Below are 27,985 nucleotides of genomic sequence, written 5' to 3' on the forward strand. Positions count from 1 at the left end.
TACTTTGCTTCCTTTCGCTGGGCAGCCTCACCAGCATCTGCCTTGTAATATCTACCAGATCTCTGTCTCTCTTCCACAGGACCACGTGTTCTGAGGACTCTTTCTGGTCTCCCTCCAAATTTAACTAAACTTATCTTAAAAAGTTGATTTCTAGGTGGCTTTGGTGAAGCTTATCCTAAGGCACATATTGTCTTGTCTATCAAAGTCACCAGAATTGCTAGATTCCAGCACAGGGGTGACTAAAAAATGTTGATAACTGGTGGTAGATGGAATATGTTGGGCTGGAAATCAAAGTCACAGAGATGTAGAATTGAAATAGCATGCTATGGCCTTCTAAGTTTAACTTCTAGCCAAATAGTTATCCCCACTAAAGCATACCCCAAAATGGCATCTATCCTGTGCTTAAAGACCTCCAAGGATGGGAAACCCACAAGCTTTCAAGGGAACACATTCACAGATTCATAGTTCAAGAGTTAAAGTGACCCAGAGGTCACCCAGTCCAACCCCTTAATTTTACCAATGAGGAAATTGAGGTCTAGATGGATTAAGTAACTTGTACACATGTAGTGAGTCTCAAAAATGGGACCAGAACTCAGGTCTTCTGACTGTGAAGCCCCTGATTCTTTTAATGTGCCATGCTGTATTCTACTTTTTGTTACTGTTGTTTAGTTATATCCAACTTTTCAAGACCTCCTTCGGAGTTTTCTTGGCAAATATACTGGAGTGGTTTGCCATTTTCTTCTCATTTTACAGATGAGGAAACTGAGGTAAATAGGGTTAAGTGACTTGCTCAACTAGTAAGTGTATGAAGCAAATTTCAACAGGAAGAAGAGTCTTCCTGATTCCAAGCCTAGTGCTTTATCCACCGCACCACCTAGTTTTGTCCCTCTTTGTCACAGCTCAAATCATTCACAAGTTTTTCTTGACATCAAACTTGAATTGCTTCTTTGCTACTGTTACCCATTGCTCCTGGTTCTGTGTTCTGGGGCCAAGGTAAGAGAGCAAATCTAAAGTCTCTTCCACATGACAATGCTCCAGATCCTTGAACACAGCTACCATGAATCCCCACATGAGGTAATGCTCCCACATATCCCTGAGTGGTTACAGCACACATGAAGAGGAAGTGGAAAAGAGAAGGAAAAAGACAGCGTGAGTTAGAAAACAGAGAAGGATTCCTGATTGGAGAGGAAGAGAAAAGGTTAAGTACATGATCCTTAACAGATCTGTTAAGGACACAATATAACCCTCCCCCAACTAACATAAAGCAGAACACCTGAATTTGGAATCAGAGGACCTGGGTTCAAATCCCAGCTCTGACTGTCTATGTGACCTTGGGCCACTCACTCAACCATTCTGGGCTTCAATTCCCTCTACTCTAAAATGACCAGTTGGTCTAGATCAGTGGTTCTCAACCTTTTTGGTTTCAGGACCCTTTTAATCTCTTAAATATTATTGAGGACCCTGCCAAAGAATTTTTGTTTATGGATATTTATCCTATTAGAAATGAAAACAACTTAGTTATTATTATGAAAATAGTTTTGACCTCACAGACGCCTGAAAGAGTCTCAAAGACCACACTTTGGGAACTGCTGGCCTAGATGGCTCCTAGGATCCCTTTCAGGTATGGCCCTATATTTTGACTGTAAATATTTTGATTAGATTCTCTCTCCAGGCCAACTCCATTTGTTCTCAATCGGATGTTTTGTACTTGGACACTGGATTGGACAAATATTAGACCAGCTTCTTTTGCTGAATACATTCTGAGAAAGGGACAGATGAGACCTATCCCTCATAAGCATTTATCATGAATATTGTAATTACAATAATCACTCACATCTTCTCATTGCTTTAAGTTGTACATTGAGCTTTCTTCAAAACAATACTGAAGTACCACAGAATTCCAGAGTTGGAGAGTTGAAAGGGATTTACTTCAGTGACCATCTAATCCAAACTTGCATACACCAAAGGAGTCCTCACTATAACATGCTCTCCCCCATAACTGTCTAATGTCTTCCTGAAAACCTCTAAGGAGGGGGAGCCCACCACCTGTCTCTCGAGGCAGCTGTGCCACTTGCGGGCAACTCCAATTATTAAAGAATTTTTCCCAACATCCAATCTAAATTTCCATCTTTGTAACTTTTACTCATCACTTTAGGTTCTGCCCTCTGGGGCCAAAGGGAACAAGTGATTCTGCCCCTACATGACAGAGCTTCAAGTACTAGTAGATAGCTGTCCCTCCTCAGTCTTGTTTTCCCTATAAATTAAAAAATCCTTCAAACAGTCCTCACTTATCATGGACTAAAGGCCCTGGACCATCTTCTAAACTCTCGTCAGTTTGTCAATGCCCTTCCTAAATCCTGATGCCCAGAACTGAGCACAATATGCTAACTGCGGTTTGATTAGGACAGAGTACAAATGGCAGTACCGCCTATCTAATTCCTCTGCTAATGTCACCTAAGTTTTTCTTACCTTTTTCTTCAACTGTCACATTACACTAATAGCTATCATTGAACTTGTAATCGGCTAAAACTCCAAGGTCATTTTCTGAACCTTTATCCACCTAGGGTTCCCTCATCTTATACTTGTAATGTTGAAAACAATTTTACATTTCTCTTTATTATATATTTTTTCTGATCATATTTAACAAAATTCGCTAGTGGGTCGAGATCTTTTTAGATCATGATTTGGACCTACAGTATGCTAGCTGTGCTGGCTAGCTTTGGGTCATTTGCAAATCTGATGAAAGTGTCCTTTATGCAGAAACCCAGATTTCGAACCCATGTCCTCTGATTCCAAATGCAGTGTTCTTTCCAGGAAAGATAATGTTGGATCTTGGAGTGCTAAGCATATTACAGCAGGGACGAGCAGGGAAGACAGCCGGAGCAGTGGAACAAGACGCCTTCCTCCCCCGGGCGGGGATGCATTTTGCTGGTCGCGTTTAGGGCTGGACGCCGTTGCTGGCTTGGGTTGCCAGGGCACCGTTGCCCGGTGACCGGTGCGCTGTTTACTTGGTCGCTTAGATCGCTGGGGCAGGAGAGAGGGAGGGAGGGAGGGACGCGCTTCTTCCGAGTCTCAGCCTCGAGCAGGAGCCTGGAGCTCGAGCCTCCAGGTCGCCTCGTGGCCTGTCTTCTCCCCAGCAGCCCTCTGCCTACCGATTGTCTCTGCGAACGACCTTCGCCTTCGCCTCGAGGCCATGGCCTCTCGCGCGGCGGGTACCCTGATTACTGGCAACAATGCCACCTACGTGCCGCCCAGTCTCATGCCTGGGTAAGCCATAGGGCTCTGAGCTTTTCCAGACCGACAGCTGCTAATAGAGAGGTCCGGGGAGGGTCCAGGGGCGGGCCTGGGACCGAGTGAAAGGGACAGGTATGCAGAACAAAATCAGGGGTCTCTGGGGGGAACCCGACGGAAGGCTGCATGCCAGGAAGACTAAGGTTCAAATCCTGCCTCTGATGCTTGCTGTGCAACCAAGGGCAGGTCCTTTAACGTCTCCGAGCCTCAGTTTCCTCATCTGTAAAACAGAGATAATTACATCTGTCCCAGTAGCCACCATCCAGGGCTGTGAAATTCGAATGAGATATGGAATGCTTGTTGCTAAGGTGCCCTATTTATGATGGTGGTAGTAGTAGCAGCAGCAGAAGCAGTTGCTAGCGTGCATCATCTTCATCATTATTCAGGACACACTAGTGATGGGACAGGAACTGATTTTCCTAGCCCACCTCAAGAGCTGGAGACAGGAGGTAGAAAATAAATAGTGCACCTGGGGCTGGCATTCTAGGGCAATACTCTTGTAGGGGGGTGGGGTGGGTGGGTAATTGAGAGAATTCACTTTCAACTGGAAAGGGGTGAAATGGATGGAAAAAGACAAAAAGCCTTGCTTGTCCATAGATGGAAAAGGAGCTAACTAGACCCATTCTTCAGAGGACAGATCATTCTCTTCCCTAATCCCAGCTTTCCCATACTTATTAACTTTGGTTTGTTATAGTTATACATTGACCTTTGAGATCTTCTAGAAGTAGGAGGGGTCCCTGCCATAGCAAGTTTGGTCACATTCACATTCTGGAGACAGAGAATTATAGGAAAATCCAAAATGTTAAAACTGGGAGTGATCTTAGAAGTTGCCTCGTTCAAAGTCACTTGTTTTACATATGAGGAAACTAAAGCCCAGGGAGTAAACACAGAAAAGCTGAGGTATGGTGCAGTAAAGAGACGTGGGGCAGAGAGTGAGGAGCATGGAGTTGTGTATCTTTACCTAGTCAGAACACTTTCGCAGAACTGGATTTAGTTTTTGTAAGGATCTTGCAAGACTTTATAAGCTGTATTAGAGAAAAGTAGCCTTCTATGTCTGTTAGAATATTGTTTTTAAAGGATCTACCTACCTTTTCTCTCTTTTCCATTTTCACACAGGGAGGGCTTCAGCCCAATTTTCCTCCTACCTTCCTCCTACTTGCTGCCATATGAGCCTCCTCTTCTACCCACGGTCCTCACAGATGCCCTTACCTGTTCCTTTAGCTTAGCATTTCACATCACCAGTCTATACATGCAGCCAGGGATAAAGATCCAAGGACCTCTGTGCCAGACCTGGTCCAAGGATAGCATCATGATCTCCAGTCCTCTGTGGGCATGGCACACTACTAGTTAGATCCAAATCTGATTTTATTGAAAGGGAGAAAGCGTAGTACAGAAAAAATGCAGGGTTTGGAGTCAGAGGACTGGGTTCAAACCTTACTCTCACACTTATTAGCTGTAATCTTGGGCAAATCTCTGAGCCTATGTCTTCCCCTCTATAAAAAGAAGGATTTGAAATAGCCTCTACGACCCTTTCCCGTTCTAAATTCATGATCCCATGAATATCCATTTAGAGCCCCTTGTTATAAGCTTAAAATTGAAGGGTCCTCAGAGCCCATCTAGTCCAGGGGTGGGGAAGCTTGAGGCTACATGTGTCTTGAGGCCACATGTGACCCTCTAGGTCCTCAAGTGCGGCCCTTTGCCTGAATACAAACGTCACAGAACAAAATCGAATTTGTTTTGTGACGTTGGATTCAGACAAAAGGCCACACTTGAGGACCTAGAGGATCACAGGTGGCCATGACACAGGTTCCCCACCCCTAATCTAATCTCACCCCTATGTTTTAAAGATGAAGAGCCTGAAACTCAAAGAGGAGTGAATGATTTGCCCAAGTCCACATAGGCAGTAGGTGGCAGAGTCAAGAATTTGAACCAAGTCCTCTGGCTCCAAATCCACTACACTCTTCTAGAGTTTGGAATTGAACCTGCCAGTGATGGGGAGCCATTGTAGCTTTTACATGATGGGGGGTTACATGATGAAAATGATGTTTTAGGAAGATTAATCTCAAAACGTGAAGGATAGATAGAAAGGAAAGAACATAGAGACATTAATAGGAAGTTTTTGAAATGGTCTAGGCATGAAGTTCTAGCTAATGGTTTGATCAGTTGAAGGCAGGGCAAGTGACTTGCCCAAAGTCATTGTTGGGTTCCCAGCAACCATCTCTGGACTCACACAGGCACACTCACTGACTTCTGGTCTTTTCAGGAGTGCTACCTTCCAGACCTAGAGCTGCAAAGCAGGCTTGAATTATTGGGGACAGCACAAAGAATGTTTTTTCTCTTCTCCCTTCAATTTTCTCTAACAGGATAGAGGATAGTGCAGTTCTCAGACTCACCTTAAGAGGCTTTTTGTGCATTTCTCAAGTCACTATCATCTCTGCTCATTCACTGCTTTTAGACAATTTGTGTAAATTAGTGCATTCTGGACTTGGGAATCAACTCCAGTGGAATTCAGTTGATCAGTGTGTCAGGTACCATGTTCCCTAGACACTGGAGATGCAAGACAAAAATCCAATTCCTCCAGTACCTTCTATATGGCTTGTGCATCAGGATACTGCTATACTAGGTGCAAATATAGTCCTCACTACTTCTCACCTAGATTATTGCAATAGGTTTCTGATTATCTTCCCTGCCTCTATTTCCTCCTCTTTGGCATCCGTCTTCCAAGAAACTGTCATATTGATATTTCCAAAACCCAGTTCTGTCCATTCTATTCCTCTGCTAAAGAAACTCCAATAACTCTCCATTACTTTTAGAATCAAATATAAACTTTTATTTGGCAGTTAAAACCTTTTGATATCTGGCTCCAGACCATCTTTCCAGGTTGCTTATGAATTACTGCTTCTGTTATACAAATGTGCTTTTCCCCATACACTGCCTTCCATCTCCCATAACTATGTGCCAGCATAGTATCTGACACCCAGTGAATGCTTAACAAATGTTTTTCATTTATTCATTCCCATCTTCATGCCTTTCCTCAGGCTGTGACTCATACCTGTGATGCTCTCCACTCCCCCACCCCCCACCTTGAACTGTAGGAAGCTTCCTTTATGGTCTAACTCAAGTGCTCTGTCCTATAAAGAGTCTCCCAGTTGTTAGAGCTTCTCCCTCCCTCAAAGCTCCTTTAGGTTTAATTTCGATGAACTTTGTATTTGTACTCAGATCCTATGATTCTAGAGACAGGTTCTTTCCATTGTTCAATACTATCTCCTGCTAAAATCACAGGTCTAGTCCCAAAAACATATGTAATTTTTGCCCAGACATATGTTTTTCTTCCAGTGGAAGGTAAGTTTTTCGAAGATTGGGATTCTTTTGTTTGGTTGATTTTTTTGTCCTTGTATCCCAGCACCTTGGTTTATCATTTCACTGAAAAAGAACTGCAAACTCCCTCTATCTATAAAGATTGCCACTTTCTCTGACATGTTTATAGTCTTAGGGAGTTGTCTAGTACAGCATTGATGGGTGAAGGGACCTGCTGAGGGTTCCAGGAAGTATGACTTGACTCCAGCTTAATGGAATGGAATGAAATGGAATGGAATGGGTGGAAGGTCACACTTGATGGGAATTCTCAGATGCCTTCCAACCCTAAGATTCTAGGTCTCAGTTCACCCATTCTGCTCCTTCTAGGCTCATTCTACCCTCACCATTTTATCTAAATGACTGTCTAAAAATTGTTTTTCCATTTGTTCTCAGCAGTAAGTATAGGAATGAGAAGGGTGGGCTGTTGGGAGGGGAGGAGGTGAGGGAACTGCTGAAGATGAACAAGTTAATTAGTTAATAAAGCTATGATCGGCATCCCTGATGGCTCATGGTAACAGTAATTAATGTTAGATATTAGCTCAGGGAGGAGCTGGTGCTATTAAAAGGGAAGGGGGGAATTTCTCCCATTGCACAGCAAAGCCCCACTCCTAGTCTGCTGAACCAACAACAACAAAAAGATTTTTCTCTGTGGTGCCCTGCCATGTATTTTCTGTGTGTGTGTGCATGGGGGACTGGGGAGGGGGAGCAGAGAGCTGGAAACAAATGCTTACAGAATGTTTAAGGTCCTGCTATACAACCCATCATACTCCATTTTAGTAAAATGGAAATGGTATATATTTGGGGGTCAGAGGACCTGGCTTCAAATCTTCTCTCATTCACTAGCCACATTACTCTGGGTCAGTCACTTCTCCTCTCTAGGCCACAGTTTCTTCATTTGTAAAATGAATGGGTTAAGACTAATGATCTCTGAACCTAAATCGATGATCCCATGAACTGCTCCTATACTCAGTGTAGTTAACAATCAACAAACGGAGCCAACATTTGTCTTCCAAAGGATCAAACCATCCCCAAGTGCCCCCTGAGGAATACCTTCTAAGAAGGTTACACGTCCCCTTCAAGGTTTCATCCTCTGGTCAGAGCTGGGCATGAAGTAGGGGCCCAGATGTGCTTCTCTGTCGGAACACATTCATATGTGTACAAGCTGGAGAGATGCTCTCACAGCAACCCCAGAAAGGAAGCTAGGCAGAGTCCTGGGAGGAGAGTGGAGGAGAGAAGGCTTCAATTTGGATGCAAATATTCTGCCATTCGATGAGTGGGAAAGCAATGTGCAGAGGAGGAAGCGAACAGAGAGTTTGGGGGTGGCTACAAGAAGGATAACAATAGCACCTCAAATTTCTATTGTACCTTCCTCTGAAGGAAACCTAAATCACACTGGGGACAATAATGAATTATTAGGGGAGCTCTGGAATAAGTAAGGAAATCTCATGAGTCATAGAAGACCTTAGACAAGGATGAGAAAACTCCTGGTCTTCCTACATCTCTATTGACCTTGCCCATCCCAAGCCCCTCAAATCCTATCTCCCGACTTCCTTGTGAAGGCAGAGAAAGAACTGATGCTTTAGATTAAATTTCTATTTCTATTCTCTAGCCCTCTGTAGTAGGATTAACCCAGTCAGAAGCAAAGGAGAGATTTCAGGCCTTGACTACAGATCTGGGGTAGACACAGGGAGAGTTCTGGCAGAAGAGTACTTAGGATGGGGTTTAACCCAGGGGCTGACATTGAGGAGTAAGTAGCATGTTCCACTTCAGGCTATTCTCCAGAGATGGTTGTTCTTAGACCCCTTGTCTTCTAGTCTTTTGTCAGGCATACTCCTAACAAACTGGGAATGGAGTAGGTGGAAAAGCAGGTCCTTGGAGACAGATGGAGGTTGTTGTCAGAAGAGGTTAGGGGAGAAGGGAGATAAGATGGGCCATCCCTATTCCTGCCATGACTGAACCTATGGTTAGTCTGTCTCATCTAGGGCCTACCTGCCTGTATTCTTTCTGACTTTCAAATCCCTTTCCCCTTATGTCTCTCCCCATATTCTTATCTAAATTTCTCTCAGCCATTACCCTCCCCAGGTCCTGTCCTTTCTTCTGTCTGCTCTTTCGACTATACCTTCTGGAGACCTCCTCAATTCTTTTTATTTTTTTGAGACAATGGGATTAAGTGACTTGTCCAGGGTCACAAAACTAGTGTCTGAAGCCAGATTTGAACTCAGGTTCTCCTGACTCTGAGCCAGTGCTCTATTCACTGTGCCACCTTGTTATAGATTCTCCTTCACTCTGGTTCTCTCCCCTTCTCATTTCTTCTGTCTTCTGGTGCTCACTAAAGCCTTGCTTGATCCTGAAAACAACTAATAATTCTCTCCTATGGCTGCTGTTCTTTCTTCTCCCCACTCTTCAGCCAGGAGGAGACATTGGCATACTCCTAGCTCCCTACTTTTACTTTTGGACCCTCTCTGTGCCACCATCATTCAACAGCTACCTCTCCTCCTTTCACATTCACTCTATCCTATACGGATCTTTCTTGATGTCATCTATGGATAACCAGGCCACTCTCCTACCTCCCTCAATGAATTCAATAATGGTTCCCAGTTATCACCACCCCTATCCCTTAGCCCTGCCAATACCCTGGCCTCCAGGTTTCTTAGCCTAGTCAACTTCTGTCATCTGCATTTTGTATCATAGTAAGTAGAGTACGAGAAATGAAGACCTGTGTTTAAATCCAGTCTCTGATTAGTTTCAAAAACAGAAGGTGTGATCTTGTAGGGTCAAAAAGATTATACTGAGAAGAGACATTGGGATCTAGCAATGAGGAAGTACTTGGTGACTTGCAAGAAAGGGTGCTTTTGTAATTATAGAAACAATAATAAGTTTCTAGGAATTTGTGGAGAAAGTTGGAGGAAACAGAGGCAGTAGGTTTTGACTACTCATTAAAAATATTTGGCTAGGAAAGGAGGAAATATAAAGAACTTAGAGAAATAGAGAGAGAATAAATTTATAAGAATACAAGTCATTTCTCAATTAATAAAATGATCAAAGGATATGAACAGGCAGTTTTCAGATGAAGAAATTAAATATCTATAGTCATATAAAAAAGCTCTAAATCACTATTGATTAGAGAAATGCAAATTAAAACAACTCTGTTGTATCACATCATATCTATCAGATTGACTCACATGACAAAAAAGGAAAATGACAAATGCTGGAGAAGATGTGGGAAAACTGGGACATTAATTCACTGCTGGTAGAGTTGTGACTTGATCCATACATTTTGGAAAGCAATTTGGAACTATTCCCAAAGCATTATAAAACTGCATGCCCCTTGATTCAGCAATACCACTTCTAGGTATGTATCCCAAAGAGATCATAAGAATGGAAAAAGGACTCACATATACAAATATACTTATAGCAGCTCTTTTTGTGGTGGCTAAGAATTGGAAATTGAGGTGATGCCCATCAATTGGAGAATGACTGAACAAGTTGTTGTATATGAATATAATTGAATATTATTGTTCCGTAAGAAATGATGGGCAGGCAGACTTTAGAAAAAGCTAGAAAGACTTGTATGAACTGATGCTGAGTAACATGAGCAGAACCAGGAAAATATTATACACAGTAGCAGCCACATTGTGTGTGACAAACTATGATAGAATTAGCTCTTCTCAGCAATGCAATAACCTAAGACAATTCCAAAAGACTCATGATGGAAAATGATATCCATATCTAGAGAAAGAACTATGGAGCCTGAATGCAGAGTGAAACATACTATTTGGTCTCTCTTTTTATCTTCTTTCTCATGGTTCCTCCCATTGGTTCTAATTCTTCTTTACAACATGATTAATGTGGAAATATGTTTAATATGATTGTATATGTATGGTTTTTATCAGATTGTATGCTGTCTTGGGGAGGGGAGAAGGGAAGAGAGGGAGAAAATTTACAACTCAAAATCTTATAAAAGTGAATGTTTAAAGCTAAAAATAAATAAATATTTTTTAAAAAGAAAATCAGGGAGAAGCCTCTTATTAAGGACAAATTAGAGATAATACCATGTTACTAAGTTTCTGTTAAATCCACAACAAAAGAAATTGTAATAAAGAAATTACAACATTTAGGCTGTGTCAAAAAAAATAAAGTAAAAGGTCTGCCTAATAGTTCATAGCATTTCTTATGCAATTCACTTTCCTATTCTTTGTAACTGAAAAGTTTGTGTTTGTTCATGATTGTTGAATTAATAATGAAAAAATATTTTTCCTTTATTTTTTTAAAATTTATTTATTTATTTTTAGTTTTCAACATTCACTTCCACAAGATTTTGCATTCCAAATTTTCTCCCCATCTCTCCCTTTCCCTACCCCAAGACAGCATTCATTCTGATTACCCCTTCCTCCAATCTGCCCTCCCTTCTGTTAACTTCCTCCTCTTCCCCTCTGTTTTCTTGTAGGGCAAAAAAGATTTCTATACCCCATTGCCTACATGTCTTATTTCCCAGTTGCATGTAAAAACAATTTTTAACATTCATTTTTAAAACTTTGAGCTCCAGCTTCTCTCCCTTCCTCCCTTCCCAACCACCCCCATTGAGAAGGTAAGCAATTCAATATAGGTTATACATGTATAGTCATGCAATACATTTCCATAACAGTCATGTTGTGAAAGACTAACTATATTTTCCTCTATCCTATCCTCCCCCCACCATTTATTCTTTTCTTTGTTGTCCCTGTCCTTCCTCAAAATTTTCACTTCTAATTACCCCCTCCTCCCATTTGCCCTCCCTTCTATCATCCCATCTATTATCCCCTTCCCCCCTACTTTCCTGTAGGATAAAATAGATTTTCATATCAAATTGAGAGTGCATGTTATTTCCTCCTTAAGCCAAATCTAATGAGAGTAAGGTTCACTCTTTCCCTCTTGCCTCCCCGCTCTTCCCTTCCATGTGAAAACATTTTCGTGTCTCTTTTACATGAGATATAGTTTGCCCCCATTCTATTTCTCCCTTTCTCCTTTTTTTAATATGTTCCTCTCTCACCCCTTTATGTTTTTTAGATATCATCCTTTCATATTAAACTCACTCTGTGCTCTCTGTCTCTGTCTCTCTATACATAATATATGTATATATGTATGTGTACAAATATATATGTATATATATATATGTATATATATATATACACATATACATGTAAAATCCCTCCAACTACCCTAATACCGAGAAAACTCTTAAGAGTCACAAATATTATCTTTCCAAGTAGGAATGTAAACAGTTCAACTTTAGTAAATTCCTTATGATTTCTCTTTCCTATTTACCTTTTCCTGCTTCTCTTGATTTTTGTGTTTGAAAGTCAAATTTTCTATTCAGCTCTGGTCTTTTCATCAAGAGTGCTTGAAAGTCCTCTATTTCATTGAATGACCATTCCCCCCGTTTTTCTGGGTAAGTGATTCTTGGTTTTAATCCTAGCTCCTTTGATCTCTGGAATATCACATTCTAAGTCTTTAAATCCCTTAATGTAGAAACTGCTAGATTTTGTGTCATCCTGATTGTGTTTCCATAATACTCAAATTGTTTCTTTCCAGATGCTTGCAACATTTTCTCCTTCACCTGGGAACTCTAGAATTTGGCTACAATATTCCTAGGAGTTGTCCTTTTGGGATGTCTTTCAGAAGGTGATAGGTGGATTCTTTCAATATCTATTTTACCCTCTAGTTCTAGAATATCAGGGCAATTTTCCTTGATAATTTCTTGGAAGATGATGTCTAGGCTCTTTTTTTGTTCATGGGCTTTTAGGTAGTCCAATAATTTTAAAATTGTCCCTTCTGGATCTATTTTTCCAGGTTAGTTGTTTTTCCAGTAAGATATTTCATATTGTCTTCTATTTTTTCATTCTTTAGGTTTTGTTTTATAATTTCTTGATTTTTCATAAAGTCATTAGTTTTTATCTGCTCCATTCTAATTTTGAAGGAATTTTTTTTCTTTAGTGAGCTTTTGGACCTCCTTTTCCATTTGACCAATTCTTCTTTTTAAGGCATTCTTTTCTCCTCATTGGCTTTTGGATCTCTTTTGCCATTTGAGTTAGTCTATTTTTTAAGGTGTTATTTTCTTCAACATTTTTTGGGTTCCCTTTAGCAAGCAATTAACTCATTTTTCATGATTTTCTTGCATCACTCCCAGTTCTCTTCCTATTTTTTGCTATACTTTTCTTACTTTATTTTCAAAATCCTTTTTGAGCTTTTCCATGGCCTGCAAACAATTCGTATTTTTAATGTAGGAACTTTGACTCTGTTGTCTTCTGTTTTTATGTTTTGATCTTCCTTGTCACCAAAGTAAGATTCTATAGTCTGATTTTTTTTATCGGCTTTTGCTCATTTTCCCAGCCAGTTATTTGACTTTTGAGCTCTTTGTCTAGGTAGTTCTCTGCTTCCAGGGGGGGTAGGGGGGTGTACTACCAGTCACTCAATCCCTGCACAATCTGTAGACCTAGAGTTCCAGAAATAGATCCGCCATTGCTGCTGCTGCTGTGACAGCAGGCTCCTCTGCCCCTTCTGCTATCCTGGTGCTGGGCCCAGACCATGCTACTCTCTCACACAGGTCCAAGAGGTTTTCTTTTTCCACTGACCTTCTTGTCCTTGGTATTTTGAGGTTGAGAAGTCTGGAAACTGCCATAGCTTCCAGTGATTCCCTGAAGCCTGCTTAAGCCTGGTCTGTGCCAGTGTGGCCCATGCTAGACTGTGCTCTGCTCTAAGCCCTGTGTAGTAGATGCTTCTGATCAACCTTCCTGGGTATCTTGGGCTTGAGATTTGCTTCACACTGTCATCCTGTGGATTCTGCAGCTCCAGAATTTGTTTAGAGTCATTTTTACAGGTATTTGGTAGATTTTGGGGGAGAGCACTAGAAAGTCCCTGCTTTTACTCCACCATCTCATCCTGGTTCTGCTCCTTATCCCCTTTTTTTCTTTCTTTAAAGACAGCACAAGTTCCAATATAATTCTTCCTCTGACACTAGAGAAAAGAATGAAAGTTAGTATATAGACATAAGGATTTACTAAGGTGAACGAGAGGGTGACTCCATAGTTCATGCTGGTTAGCTTCAATCTCTTTCATCAAAATAGGAAATGAAGTCATTTGCCAAGAGCAAGGGAGAGAGGTATTTGAGAAAAAAATGGAGGCTTAAAACAGCCAGGTCAATAATGTCAAAAGTACCAGGGAGACAAGAGAAAATGAGAAAAAGGCCTTTTGATTGGGACCTTGTTATATTTGAAAATCAATTAGTTTAAAGAGGAAATTATTTAGTCTGGTGAAGACATGTGGAAGAGACATGATAGTTGTCTTCTAGCATTTGAGAGAGCTATCACTGGAAAGAGGGATTAGACTTGGTCTGTTTGGTCTCTGAGGGATAATGTTAGTTACAAAGGATGGAATCTGCAGGGAGGAAGATTTTGGCTCAGCATAAGAAAACTTTCTAGCAATCAGAGCTATCCAAAAGTGGAATGTGGGCTGCTTCAGGAACTATCAGTTGGGGAATGGGTCTTTCTCTTATAAATTTTAATCAATCCCCTATATATCTTAGAATTGTTATCAGAAAAAAAATTGTTCCAAATAATTTTCCCCCATTTACCTGCTTCTCTTCTCATTTTAGCTGCATTGGCAAAACCCACTTCTAATGTGTATATATGTGGCACTGGGCAAGTCACTTAACCTCTTTATACCTCCAGATAATTCTTCTCTCTAAAGCCAGTTTTAAAGACACAGACAACTAATCAAAAGAGGCTACCCCACTGTAGTAGGGGACATAGCAAGTGTTTAGGCAAACTACGCATTATTCAAAAGTAAAGTTGTTGTTTAATCATTTTTCAGCCATGTTCTACACTTTGTGATCCCATTTGAGGTTTTCTTGGCAAAAATACTAGAGTGGCTTGCCATTTCCTTCTCCAGATCATTTTACAGATGCGAAACTGAGGTAAACAAGATTAAGTGACTTTCCCAGAGTCACACAGCTAGTAAGTATCTGAGGCCAGTTTTGAACTCCGGAAAATGTCTTCTTGACTTCAGACCCCACACTCTACTGTACTACTGAGCTTCCTTAAAAGCAGAGTTACACTTGCTAAAATGTGGAACCCAAAACTGGATGCCTAAGGTTCAATTGCATATATTGCTTCATCTTATACAATATTTGTATATACAAAGATAATCATTGTAAAGAAAGACTTTCTTCAATTATACCTTTCTTCTCTACCCTCACAGAAACTCTGCTAAGGACTAAGCAGTGTTGCCAACCAATTCATTTGAAAATATGCCAGATAGAAGACCAGTAGCCTGAGGGGAGAATAAGTTTAAATCAGAAAACAAATGATACTGTAATGAGAAGCTACATAACATTTGTTTCTGCAGAATGTGTGTAATGACCCATGATGACTTTAGAATGACTTATACTGCACATGTCCAGAAATCATGGTTTTTCAAAGAGTCTATCTTTGTGCTACAAGAAGGCAAACATTAATAACATCTTGATCGTGTGGTTATAAAGCTGATGAAGTACGATTGCAGGCTACCAGTGGGAAACAAAGGAGCTGGTCTGGTGCAGTGCATGTAATGCAAATGAGATTATACACATGCATAAGCATGTATTGGGAATTGGTTTGCAGTAGAATTTTGAACCCCTGTGACAATTTAAAAACAATTTGCCAAAAGGCTGAGAAAACTGAAAGAACACATACACTTAGCTTAGTCAGAAGTGAGTCACTACACAAATACCAAACTCTCAGATTTACTGTGTACATGATCATGATGGTTTTGCTGCAGAAACAAATCTACAATGCTTCAGATGTGCACATGATTGTTGTCAGAGAGAAATGTATATATATATATATATATATATATATATATATATATATATATATATATATATACATATGTACACACATACACACACACACACACTCCTATATGTAGCATAATTGGACAATTATTTACTACAGAGGGTGCCACTAAATAATTTTTACTGTGAACCCCTTGGATTTTCTTCCCAAACCCCCCAAGTGTTCTCCAGCCATTAAATGGAAACTACTGGTCTATACTTTTGTCCAAGTCACTAAAATTTTTTAACAGAATAGGATCAAGGATGGAGTCCTGGGGCATTTCACTAGAGACCTTTTAAGTTGACATGAAACATTAATCAATCAATTAAGAAGTATTTTTTAAATGCATACTCTCTCAGACATTGTGCATATTCAACTACTTCTGAATCTTTTTATTCTATTATCACATATAGAAGTAATGCTACTTATTTTCTGTAGCAGAAACTGACCCACACTCTAAATGAAAGGATCAGAGAGATCTGAAATTCACACATACATCTCTTGTACATGATGGATTATATGGTACCTCCATGGCATAGAAGAGATTCAGAAAATCATAGAATTTAACAATGAAAGGGACTTTATAGGAATCTGTACTTCTTGGAACTCCCCTCCTTCATTTTAAAGGTGAAAAAGTAAGGCATAGAGAAGGGAAATATCTTGTTCATTGCATATAAGTATGATTGAAAGGCATAGTAGATAGAGGACTAGACTTAGAGTCAGGAGGATCTGGGTTTGAATCCTGTCTTGGACACTACCTAAGTTGCTGTTTGTCTTCTTCCTTCTCCAAGAAGACCATGACATTAGGGACATACTATGACATGCAAGTGAATTGGATTTAAGTGAGGCAAGGCTGTGTAAGGTCACCAGCCTCACTTTCTCCTCCCAAGCCATCTGGGTCCAGTGATGACTGGAGATGGCCCTGGATGCAGTGGGAGACCTTGGCTTTGGGCAAGATTGTTCATTTATTTACTCAACAGATGTTTGTTAAGCATTTTCTCTGTCCAGAAACTTTCTTTTGCTCCTGGTTGAATGAGGAAGCTAAAGATAAAGGAGAGAATAAGTACAAAGTTTTGATAAGACAAGACTCTGGACTCATGGAATCAAATAATGGGATAACAGAATCAAGCATTCCTGGGCAGGCTTTCATCCAAGTAATAATAATTGTTTTTAATTATGCAAGAGTATATAATGAATAGAAAGCTGGCCTCAAAGCTGAGAAGATCTAGGTTCAAGTCTCACCTCTGACAAATATCTGCCATATGATCCTCAATAATTGAATTCCTTAGTGCTCTAAGCAAATATCTCAGTAGGAAAGGTATCAAACTGTGCTGGTAAAGGAAGTTTCCTCACCCAGAAGTTCCTTAACAAGAAATCACAGGTCTAGTCCTGTCTCCTATTTATATAATTTACATAATAATGTATTTACATAATAAATATATTTTTATTTATATTTATTTATATAGATATTTGTTTTATTTATTATTTATATAAATATTCATTTAATTTATTTATATTTATTCATATAAATTTAGTTATTTAAAATTTATCTATATAATTTTGATAACACTTTGAGGTTTGCAAAGCACTTTATGTATGTTATCTCTTTTAATCTTCATAACAGCCATATGAAGAAGGGGTTATTATTTCCCCCATTTTACAGATGAAGAAAGTGTTACCCAAAAAGATGAAATAACTTGCCTAAGGTGGCATGAATAAGCCTCAGGGGTAGGATATGAATTCAGGTCTCCTCACTCCCAGTTCAGTACTCTTTCTCCTATGTCATACTTATTAAGCAGGTCCAACACTTCTTAGCTTTGGAGATCAGACAAGAGTTGGTACATTGTAGGTAGTATGGCCACATGTCACCAAATGTCTAACACTGGGTGGTGCAGTGGATAAAGCATTGGACCTGGAGTCAGGAAGACCTGTATTCAAATCCAGCCTCTGACACTTTACTATCTGTGTGCCTATGGGCAAGTCACTTAACCTCTGCTTTAATTACCTTATCTATAAAACGGGGATAATAATAGTACTGCTTCCCAAGGTTTTTTGAGGATAAAAATGAGATAATATTTGTGAAGCACTTTGTAAACAAGCCTGAAAGCACTATATAAATGTTGGCTATCATCAATATTACTTATTCTTCACATTAATAAAAGAGAGAAATTGGACAATCTTAACTGAGGATAGATCCTAAAGCTCTGTCCTGGACCCTCTTCTGTGACTTTCCTCTACACTTTATTTTTCCCTAAAATAGGATTACACTTTAATAAATGAAACACATAATTTTAATAAATGATTATATGCTTGGAAATGAATACAATTATTTAATAAATGCTTATAAGAGAAAGAAAAGTTATTGAAGTGCAGTTGGCAAAGTAGCCAGAAAAAAGGTTAGGAATTGAGAAGTAGCTCAGTCTCTGTCAAGTCAGTTAATCAGTGAACATTTATTAAGCTTCTATTATGTGTCAGCCACTATGCTAAGCCCTGGAGATACTAAGAAAGGCAAAAGACAGTCCCTGCTCCCAACGAGCTCACAGTCCAATGGAAGAGATAAAATGCAAACAACCATGTGCAAACAAGCTATATACAGGAAAAATTAGAACCACAACAAGGAAGGCCCTAGAATGAAAGGGGATCAGGAAGTGTGTTCTGTAGAAGGTGAGATTTAGCTCAGATTTGAGGGAATGCAGGGAATGCAGGAGACAGAGAGGGGTTTCCGCCCTTGTAACTTTCTGTGGTTTGAGGTTAAATGGTTTTCCACATCAGAATTCTGATCTCTAAAAGAAGTCAAAGAAATGAAATAAAACTCTTAGGAAATGTCACATATTCTGACCTCAGAAGATTTCCCAGGTTAACTGCTTTGTGCAAAAATGACTCCAGTAAGTGCTGATAAAACCTGGCTTTCACCTTATAAGGCATTCACAAATCTGAGAGTAATGTGATGCTGAATGACAGAAGAGAAAGTAGGATCATGATTATCTGGGATAATGATAAACTGGGGAACTAGGACAAGATGCAATTGAAAATACTAAGGTGTATAAACCACATCACGTATTAGACTTGATCAAGGATTTGCTGCAGAAGGCACTAGATTAGAATATGAAGACTGAATGATATTTGATAAGACTTCATAGGTAAAGTAGAGTTGTACTTATAATTTAATTTTGGATCGACTTTAGATAGTAAATAGCAGCTCACATTTACATGGAGCTTTAGGATTTATAAAGTACTTTACACACATTTTCTCCCTTGATCTGCTATTATCATCCCTGTTTCACAGATGCAGAAACTGAGATTCCAAGACATTGCGCTATTTGTCAGTGTTCCTATACTCCATTACTTGGTGACCTCTTCAACTTCTATGGGTTTTATGATTGTTTTAGTGCATATTATTCTCTATCCTACCCTCACATCCCACACCCAAAATTAGCTATTGGACATTCTCAACTATATGTCCTGTGGAGATCTCAAACCTGAAACAAAATTCATTACCTTTTAGGGAGGCAGCTGGGTGACACAGTGGATAGAGTGATGGGTCTGGAGGTAGGAAGACCTGAGTTCAAATACAGCCCCAAACATTGACTAGCTGTGTGACCCTGGGCAGCTTCTTAACTTTTGTTTGTTCAGTTTCCTCAACTGTAAAATGAGGATAAGACTACGTTACAGAGTTGTTGTGAGGATCAAAGGAGATATTTGTAAAGTGCTCGGAATATATTAAGTGCTATATAAATTTCCCTTTCCCTCTTCCCCCCAAACCTACCATTCTTCCAAACTTAACCATTTCTGATGAAGGCACCACCATCCTTCCAGTCATCCAAGTATAGAGCCAAAGAGCCTTCCTCCATTCCTTACTATGCCTCCCCCTACACGTCCAATCATTTGACAAGTCTTGTTGATTGTACCTCTTGCATCTCAGCCACCACTATGGTTCAGATACTCATCACCTGTTGCCTGGATTGATGCAGTGACCTCTTCTTTGGTCCTCTTTCCAATCCATCCTTCATACAGCTCCTCCAATTAGTTTACCCTAAAGGCATGGGTCTGACTATGTCACTCCCCTGCTCAACAGACTCCAGTGGTTTCCATTTAGCCCTAAAATCAAGTTTTTAATTTTAAAATCCTTGTTGATCCAGCTGTTACCTATCCTATACACACCTTCTTTGTTCTTTCCAACCACATCGGCTTTCTTGCTGCTTCCCAAACATGACACTTTACCTCCTGTCTTCAGGCCTTTGTCTTAGCATCCCCCATGTCTGAAATGCACCCACTCCCCAGCTCCACCCCTTAGAATCCTTCCTTTGTTTCAAAGCTCAGCTCAAGCCTCTCCTTCTACATGAGACTGTTTCTGATCCCCTCACTACTGGTGCTTCCTCTCTCTACCTATCTTGTGTTTGTTCTGCACATATTTGAGATATTTTTGCATGTCTCCCTCAATAGAAACAAAATTCCTCAAGACCAGGGACCGTTTCATTTTTGTCTCTAGATATATGCAGTGCCTTTATAGTGCTTGGCATATACTATAGTAGGTGCTTAATAAATGCTTTTCTGATCAATTAATGGATCAATGTTAGGTTCCTGGAGCCTTTCCCTGGAGGGGTGGAGGTAAAACCTGCTGCTAAGAAAGCCCCAATGCTCCTTCTGCTTTCTCTCCTACCTAAAAGAACAACTGTTCAGGCCACCCTACAAAGCCTCTAAGGGACTCGTCAAGCTGACCTAGTCAGTTGTCTACATCATTAGTGTCGAGCTCAAATGGCAATGAGTGCCATTAGACTATATATAAGGATCCTTACAGGCTGTGAATTGACTTAGAAAGCCACATATTAACATTACTTATGTTTTATGGCATTTTTATTTCTTTTTGTTAAATATTTCTCAATTACATTTTAATCTGATTCTGACTATATTTGGGAGTGTTGTGGACCACATAACCTCTTGTGTGCTTGACACCTCTGGTCTACTTCCAGAAGGGCCAGAATCCTTCCTTCTCATTGAATTGTAGATCTAGAGGTGGAAGAAACTGTAGAGGTGGTATAAACCAACCTCCTCCTCTTACAGATGAGCAAACTAGAAGTTAAGTGACTTGTTCAAGGTCTCACAGTTATTAAAGTGGTAGAGCTAGCATTGAAACCTAGATCTTTTTACTTAAATCCAGAATTCTTTCCATGACACCATGCTGGCTCTGTTGCCCCAGGAATCCTCTCATTGCCTTTATGTCTTCTTTAGGTATCAGGGTCATGTTCCAAAATTGGCCTTCTCCTTTGGGGATACCTATGGCAATGCCACCTTTAAGTATTTTCAAGATTGCCGAAATTCAGCCATGGATAATACCTACAGCAAAAGTGGCCAGTTCCCGACACTTTGCTGTCGAAATCCCAACATGACGCTGGGCTACCGCTCCCATACCGGGGACCGTTGGCTGCATACACCCACCTACACACGCTATAATCTTGACGGCGACAGATCTGCAGAACTCAAGAAATTCTACCAGGTGAGTTGGAAATCCACTCTGGGAGAAAGGTGTGGCTAATTGCACCCCAAAAGGCCACTGGGTTTGGAGATAGAAGACCTAGGTTTGAATCCTGGCTCTGGGGGACTTTACTTAAGTGACTTCGCCAACTCTGGGCCTTAGTTTCCCCATGAGCAAATTGAGGAGAGTGGATCAGATGGCCTCTAAGGACCCTTCTAGCTCTCAATTTATGATCCTATGAACTCCCAGTCTGACTGGAGTGAATTCTGTTCCACATTGTGGTGGTTGGGAAAAGGAGTTATCCTTTGGGGTTCCAGAAGCTTCAGAATCTACAAGCCTAGGCTGAGTCCAGTAACCTGGCAGGAGGAGAGGGATCAGTGGGAGGAGGGCTGAGGAATTTGTGTTTTCTTTCTTCCTTCATAGCCTTCCTAAAGAACCATAGTTTCCCAGAGGCTGGGGGAGGTGTCTAAGGTCCCTGTCATAACCTGTTGAATGTAATATTTCCTCTGCTGACATGATAAAGTATGGATGGAGTCATTCTGGAGTTAGGAAACACCCCCCCCAAGTGGTCATACTTTCTACCTATCATCCCTTAACCTTTTGTCTCCAAACTGGGCAAAACAGGGTGTATTATTGGTGAGTTTGATGACATAGGCTTTATTGAAGGACTCATGGAAACAGAGAAAAGTATGTAAGTCAATACATGGACCTAAGCAATCAGAACTAATCCCTCTGACATGTCTCAACCTTAAAGAACTTGGAATCTGCTATAATCAAATCAGGGCTTCTCTTATAGTAGAAGAACCCACCCTCTTAGGTGGGTAGAAAGTGACTTAAATAGAGTTTCTAGGTCAAAGGATCACATGTGAAGAGACTTGACTTGAGATCTGCCCAGCCCAGGTAACATTTGCCCTGCAGTATTATTTTCTCTACTAGAGTCATATACTGAGCATATTCCCAGGGCTGTGGTGGTTTATGCAGGTCTAGATAAAGTGGTCTGGACCTACTTCCATAACCCCTCTGCATTCCTCAGGCCCTATGTTCAGTGTTATACCAAAAAGACCCAAACTAACAGGATTCTTACAGATAGAAATTCAGCTTAAAGACATCTAGGTGAATGCTGCCTTACTCAAATTCTAGTTCAGTTCTGATTCAATCCCAGATCTGCCCAATGTGTCCCAGAATTTCTACCTGTAAGAATTCTCCTACCCTAGGGGAAGGATACTTCAGAAACTCCTGTTCTTTTTATTCTCCCCATAAACAGTCCTCTCAACCAATAATGCAAGGTGACAGTAATGTATAGACTTCTCCTATCTCCTGGAGAATAGTAATCTCTGTAGTTGAAGGGGAGGAAATGTCTACCTAAATTAATGCTGTGTAAGGGTCAGTTGGGGCCATTACTATCAGAAATTCCCCCAAATGGAATACACCTGAAGTATGAAAGAACCTCCCTTGCAAAAGACCTCACCTTTCCCCAGACTCGGGTCCAGATGATTGAGAAAGACCCCAGTTCAGAAAGATGCTGACACATGCCACCTAGGGACATCAAAGAGTATGCTTAGTGGTACCTCTGGGTGAGGTTCCCTCAGGCACAGGGGCACAGAGATGTGAGTGCCTGTAGGCCATAACTACCCACTGACTGACCCCTCTGCCACCACCTTCCTTGGTCTGAGCTATAGCTGGCACAGATGCACCGAGAACATTACCTAGACAAGACAGGCACTGTGAACCGGGTCCCTTACTTTGTGCTGCCCGTGAAGGAGAAGGATCACTTTCTTCTGCCTACTGACATGTGAGTACCACTCCTCTCCAGTCTACCCTATCCCACTCATTCCATCTAAGATGCTTCTTGGGGATATGCTATCACCCAGCTCTTAGGGACAGGAAATGAAGCTGAGGGAGAGAAAAGGTTCAGGATGTTTTAGTCCTTCAAGAGAAGAGGGTCCAGTGGGTAGAGCATAGAGAGAGGAGCTCAGACTTCCTGAGCTTCCCTGATGGCATCAGGCAAGGAGGTCTGTGTTTCTGTCCCTCCAAAAATGCTCTAGGTCACAGATCTTACTAACTAGTGCTGGTAGAGGGCAGCATCTAGAGGAAGTCTTACAGAGGGGCAATGTCCTAGTATTTTTCTTCTCTTTAAAAAAAAAATATATATGTATATGAAATATATATTTTATTGATGCTTTTTAAAGCATCCTTGCCACTTCTGAATGTCTTCCCACCCATCCACCTACCCACATGTATGTGTGCTCATGTGTGTATACACATGTATGCACACACGCACATACACACCCTTATAGAACACTCTCATAATGAACAAATTGGCTGTATCTGACACCCTCTGCCTTATTACTTACTCACAAGCAGCCACCTCTCTGTTGAGGGGATGGAGGCAAGTTTCATAACCAAAAACGTTTATTAAACACCTATAATTCACATTTCACTAAGGTGCTGGGGGAGATGTAGCATTTACATTAAACAGATCCTCACCAAATTTATAGTCTAATGAATACAGTACCCCCATTGCCCTACATCTCCTAGGCCCCTGCAGAATGTGTTGAGAGCTTTGCTGAAAAGCTATCCCCACAGACCCTGTGACCCAGACCTATGATTTCAAAGTTATAGTAAATTGTCCTGCAAGAAATTCCCTGTACTGATATAGATGGGCACCTTCCAGATAGTTCATAATCTTAGCAAGTTGCCTGGGGGCCACTGCAAGTTTGAGCAACATGCCCAGAGACACCCAGCCAGACTATAGTGTCTAACTAGCCTTTGACACTGTGTGTCAGGGGAGGTCTTAGCTACTCTCTATCCTGTGCTACCCCTCACTCTCATATCTCCTACTATTTCTGGTTCTGCTTTTCCTCTGGTTTGGAGGCAGCTGAGAAAACTGATCCTCAGCCTTGGACTATGGGGAGGGAAGCCTTTGCCTATGTCCTCTGGCTTGGGCCAGATATGGCTTCTCTATTCCTCTCAGTTGGCCTCCTGTCTTCAAAACAATTCTATTTTCCTGGAGCCTCTCTCATATCTCCATTTTCCTAGTCTATAGCCTTCCAAGGATTCCTTTCTAAGCTCTTCTCTGTGACTGGGAGGTATCAGAAGCTATGTCAGAGTTAAGAGAGCCAGAATAATGCTGGAATGATCATGATGTACAGATGAGTAATTTCAATGCAAAATGATACATGATGAGGGCATACAAGACACCCAGACTGATGCTAAAGGAGCTTTGAGTTGGGAGAAGTTCAGCGCGGGGAAGGCAAGAAAATGGTGATGGAAATGAGTGAGTCAGTGAAGACTTTGTAAGAGTTGGGCTAGAAAGGATAGTGTGGGATCTAAGAGAGAAGGGAACTGATAGGGGGTGAAGGTGGATGATGACATGTCTCCCTAAGCTAACTGAATCCTCCACTGAGGTCTGGGAATCTCTGTTTGAGATGGTTTTAGGTCAGCATCAGGGGTTCTTTACCTGGGGCCCGGTCTCCTTCCACACCACTGGACTCTCCTGGTATATGTAGGGGAAAGAGCTCTGTTTTTGTAGAACAGAAAAGTTGGGTCTACACAAGCTCTTACATCAGGTGGGTGACATTGGACAAGATATTTTCCTTCATTGGACCTCATCTTCCTCAGTCGTTGGCTGAGGTGACCTTTAAGATCCTTCTCAGCTGGAAAAGGCTGACTCCGTGGCTCTCCAGTTCTCCCTCAGCACTCCTGTACTCCCAGCTTCAAGGAATCAGTCAATGGTGGTGGTCAGATACATAGGCCTTGACAGTGAATGACTCACCAGGCAAGCAAGGTGATGAAAGCGCCTCATCCAATGATCAAAGCCTCCTCCTGGGAACAGGTTTTCTTATGTTTCTCTTCTCTGTTTCTCCTAAGGCCAAGTAAGTGAGATGTGCTAAAAAGAAACAGTGTTTATAACTAAAAAGAACCTTAAAGTTTATCTAGTTCAACCCTCCCTTCCCTTCACCTCCAATTTTACAGGTGAGGGGATGAGGCCTAGAAAGGAAAAATAATGGGTTAAGATTGTCCATCATTTGAACCCAGATTCTCTGACTCCAAATCCAGGGACCTTTCCATTAGGCTGTCCTGTTATCATTTGGTCATTTCAGTCATGTCCAACCCTTTCATGACCCACATAGGGCCTAATAAATCTCCCCCAACGATTGTAATTGGATGAGGTCAAGCTAGAATGACCATTAAGGGCCTTGAGGAATTCCATTCCATCCCCATTCCCATCCCATTCAACATTTACGTAAATGCCTACCCTGTAGCTGTTTACATAATGTAGGTATGTACATAAAAGGCTTTGAGTTAGATAAAAGAGAGGCAAATAGAAAAAAAAACAAAACAGGAAAAAACAATCCCTGCCCTCAGGGAGCTTAATTTCAGAGGGGCAGGAAGTACTAACAATTGTGGGAATCAGGAAAAGGCTCATTTTTGAGCTGTCTTGAATAACGCCTGGGATTTTAAGAGACAGAAATGGAAAGTAGAGGAAAACTGACCGGGTAACCAAAAGCTATGTTTGGAAGTGCTGTCTTGACCTTAGCCGGGTAAAGGTGCAGGGATTTATGGGCTGAATGTATATTTCTCTAAATTCCTTTCATGTTCCTTTCTCTGACCTGCTCCCCTTCCCCCTCTCTCCCCACCCCTGCTTCCCTGAATCTTCCTAGAGTAAACATTAATGAGATCCAAAGTACCCTGGGATCCGTATGGCTCTATGTATACACCCCTCCACCCCCACCCCCAGCTTTTGTCCTTGTTCTGCTGACACTTGTATCTACTTTTCTGGATTTTAGGAGCCGCACTCAGAACCCGGAAATGGTCCAGAATTTAAACTAATCTTCAAGGCCTTAAAGAGGTTTGTTGGTCCTTACCTAAATAAACCAACTACCCAGGACAATACCCCCTCAGTCATCCCCTGAAAGGGTCCACTGAGGCAGAGGCCTATAGGGATCATTCCTGAAGGCTGAGCATTGTCATCTGTAAGGTGTAAGGTGTAAAGTGTGACTGTGGCCAACATACCCCAGTTCCTTTCCTGTTGTGGGTCTCAGATTCCCCACTTTTCCAGGTGACAGAAGTTAAGGGTGGGGTAAAGGGTGGAAGGAGGGTGGGGATACCTAAGTGACCCCATAGGTCACACTTCTGAGCTATCTGTGTTCCCTAGGACATCCCACTGCAAAGTCTCACTGTGTTTGCTCTCTGCCTCTCTCCTCCTGGGAGTGTGAGCTTAATGTCAATGCTGATACCCGCCAGAAGAGAATGGGCAGATGATTTCTGGTGGCTGGGTGGGAAATGGAGAAGAGACTTTATTCCACTCAAAATCTCAGAAGGCAGCTGGATTTCCAGGTCCTGAGTGCCCCCTAGTGGTGAGAGCTGGCTAGATCCTTTTATAAGAAAGAGAACCAGGGAAAGAATGTGACCTCGGAAGGTAGTGCTGAGGGCTAGGAAGGGGAACCTATTGTAACTGTTACTCATGGAGAGCGTGTGCCGACTCATTTGATTCTCACAATTTTGTGAGGTGGATGGCATACACATTATTATTATTTTTATTACTGATGAGTAAATAAAATCAGATTAGGAAAACTAAGTGATTTGCCCAGGATCACACAGCAAAGAAGTGGTCTGGCAACCAAGTTAAAATTCAGGTTTTCTAACCCCTAGTCAGTGGGGTGCTGGAGCAAGCTTTTTTACTAGCTCCTGAAAGTCGGCTGTTAAATTTTCAGTAAGTATTTACATTTCAGAAAGTAGAAAATGCTACAAAATAAGAATTCATTTTTTTGTTGTTTTGTTGATTGTAAAGACTTAGGAAAGTGATAGAAAAATGTTAATGATTTGGAGAAAACTTAAAAGAGTCATGTATATATTTTTCCTCCTGGAGAGTTGGTTGTTAAACATCTGCCAGCACAACCCTGTCCCTGGCTCATTGTACTCAGTGTGCTGTCATCTTCTTATTTGTTTCTGATTGTGTGTTTTGGGAAGCAACACAGGGGAACAGTGAGTGTGAATGAGTATACATTTGGAAAACCATGGGATGTCCTCTGGAGTGGGCAGGAAAGCACTCTGAAATGATCTTCCAACCGAACTCCAGATCACTAGACAAGAGCTCTCCATGGAGTATGTTACATAAGACTTCCACTCAACCTATTTTTTTTTCTCCCAGAAGGGTCTCCCAGCTCTTGACTGGGGCCCCTCCCTCACAGAACTACAAGGAAGATGGAATGGAGCCATGAAGAGGCAGAGGAGAGGTCCCCTGACCTCACATTCCGGAGCTCTAACTTCTCTAGTCGATTTTGTCAATAACTAGTTGTGTGCCCTTGGGCAAATCACCTCACCTCAATTCACTCATCTGTAGAATGAAGGCTTAGTTTAGATTTCTGAGGTCCCTTCCAGCTCCAAAATACTGTGATTCTAAGTGTCAAATGTCATGTCAGTTTAGTGTATTAATGCAGCAAATCCTAAATCTGGTTGGTCAGACTCAGATTCATCTAAAAAGGCGAATCTGCCATCCAGACTGTGTGAAGAATGGGTCCTTCTCACTTGATAGTTCATGGCAAAGATTCTCTCTCTCTCTCTCTCTCTCTCTCTCTCTCTCTCTCTCTCTCTCTCTCTCTCTCTCTCTCTCTCCCTCTCTCCCTCTCTCTCTCTCTCTCTCCATGAATGGCTCTGTACATAGCAAACTGCCTAGGCCTGTCCTCATTTCTCTCCTTCTCCTTTTTTCCACAGACCACCGCTGTCCCGGAAAGAAAAGTGGCACCTATTTAGACTGGCCCCTGAAAACCTGAAGACATATCAAACATTTCCCTCTGGGAAAAGGGTCTCCATAAAAGATAGATATGTGAGAGACTGTTACTTTGAGTACAGAGCTTGAGGCCAGATAATTGAAGCCAGCGGGATCTTGGTGCCAGGGACCCGGATAGTCTGGTTCATAATAAAATGTTTAACTATAATAGTTTCTCCTTCCTGTCTTCTATGCCAATGGGATTTCTTGACAGGAGTCACATGGAACTCTTACCTGTGCACA

General features: G+C 41.3%; 1 protein-coding gene across 4 annotated transcripts; it reads left to right on the forward strand.

Annotated features, from left to right (window-relative positions):
- The first annotated feature begins 3,003 nt into the window (after positions 1-3,003).
- Positions 3,004-27,911, forward strand: CIMIP2C (ciliary microtubule inner protein 2C). Of its 4 annotated transcripts, none has more exons than XM_072633946.1 (5): positions 3,004-3,267; positions 20,727-20,991; positions 22,650-22,762; positions 25,761-25,822; positions 27,688-27,911. In XM_072633946.1, exons 1-4 carry the CDS (start codon positions 3,194-3,196, stop codon positions 25,801-25,803), a joined length of 495 nt encoding a protein of 164 aa, XP_072490047.1. In that variant the 5' UTR covers positions 3,004-3,193; the 3' UTR covers positions 25,804-25,822; positions 27,688-27,911. The 4 variants fall into 4 exon arrangements, with proteins under 4 accessions (XP_072490047.1, XP_072490048.1, XP_072490045.1 ...); XM_072633947.1 differs by having other exon boundaries at positions 3,009-3,267; positions 27,125-27,911; XM_072633944.1 differs by lacking the exon at positions 25,761-25,822 and having other exon boundaries at positions 3,009-3,267.
- Positions 27,912-27,985: the final 74 nt, after the last annotated feature.

The sequence above is a fragment of the Notamacropus eugenii genome, chromosome 1 (genome assembly GCF_028372415.1).
Source record: "Notamacropus eugenii isolate mMacEug1 chromosome 1, mMacEug1.pri_v2, whole genome shotgun sequence".
Classification (NCBI taxonomy): domain Eukaryota; kingdom Metazoa; phylum Chordata; class Mammalia; order Diprotodontia; family Macropodidae; genus Notamacropus; species Notamacropus eugenii.

Coding starts and splice junctions, on each gene's coding strand:
- CIMIP2C (XM_072633944.1), top strand. CDS start 3,194: ATGGCCTCTCGCGCGGCGGGTACCCTGATTACTGGCAACAATGCCACC. Junction 3,268..20,726: donor CCGCCCAGTCTCATGCCTGG/GTAAGCCATAGG, acceptor TGTCTTCTTTAG/GTATCAGGGTCATGTTCCAA. Junction 20,992..22,649: donor AACTCAAGAAATTCTACCAG/GTGAGTTGGAAA, acceptor TCTGAGCTATAG/CTGGCACAGATGCACCGAGA.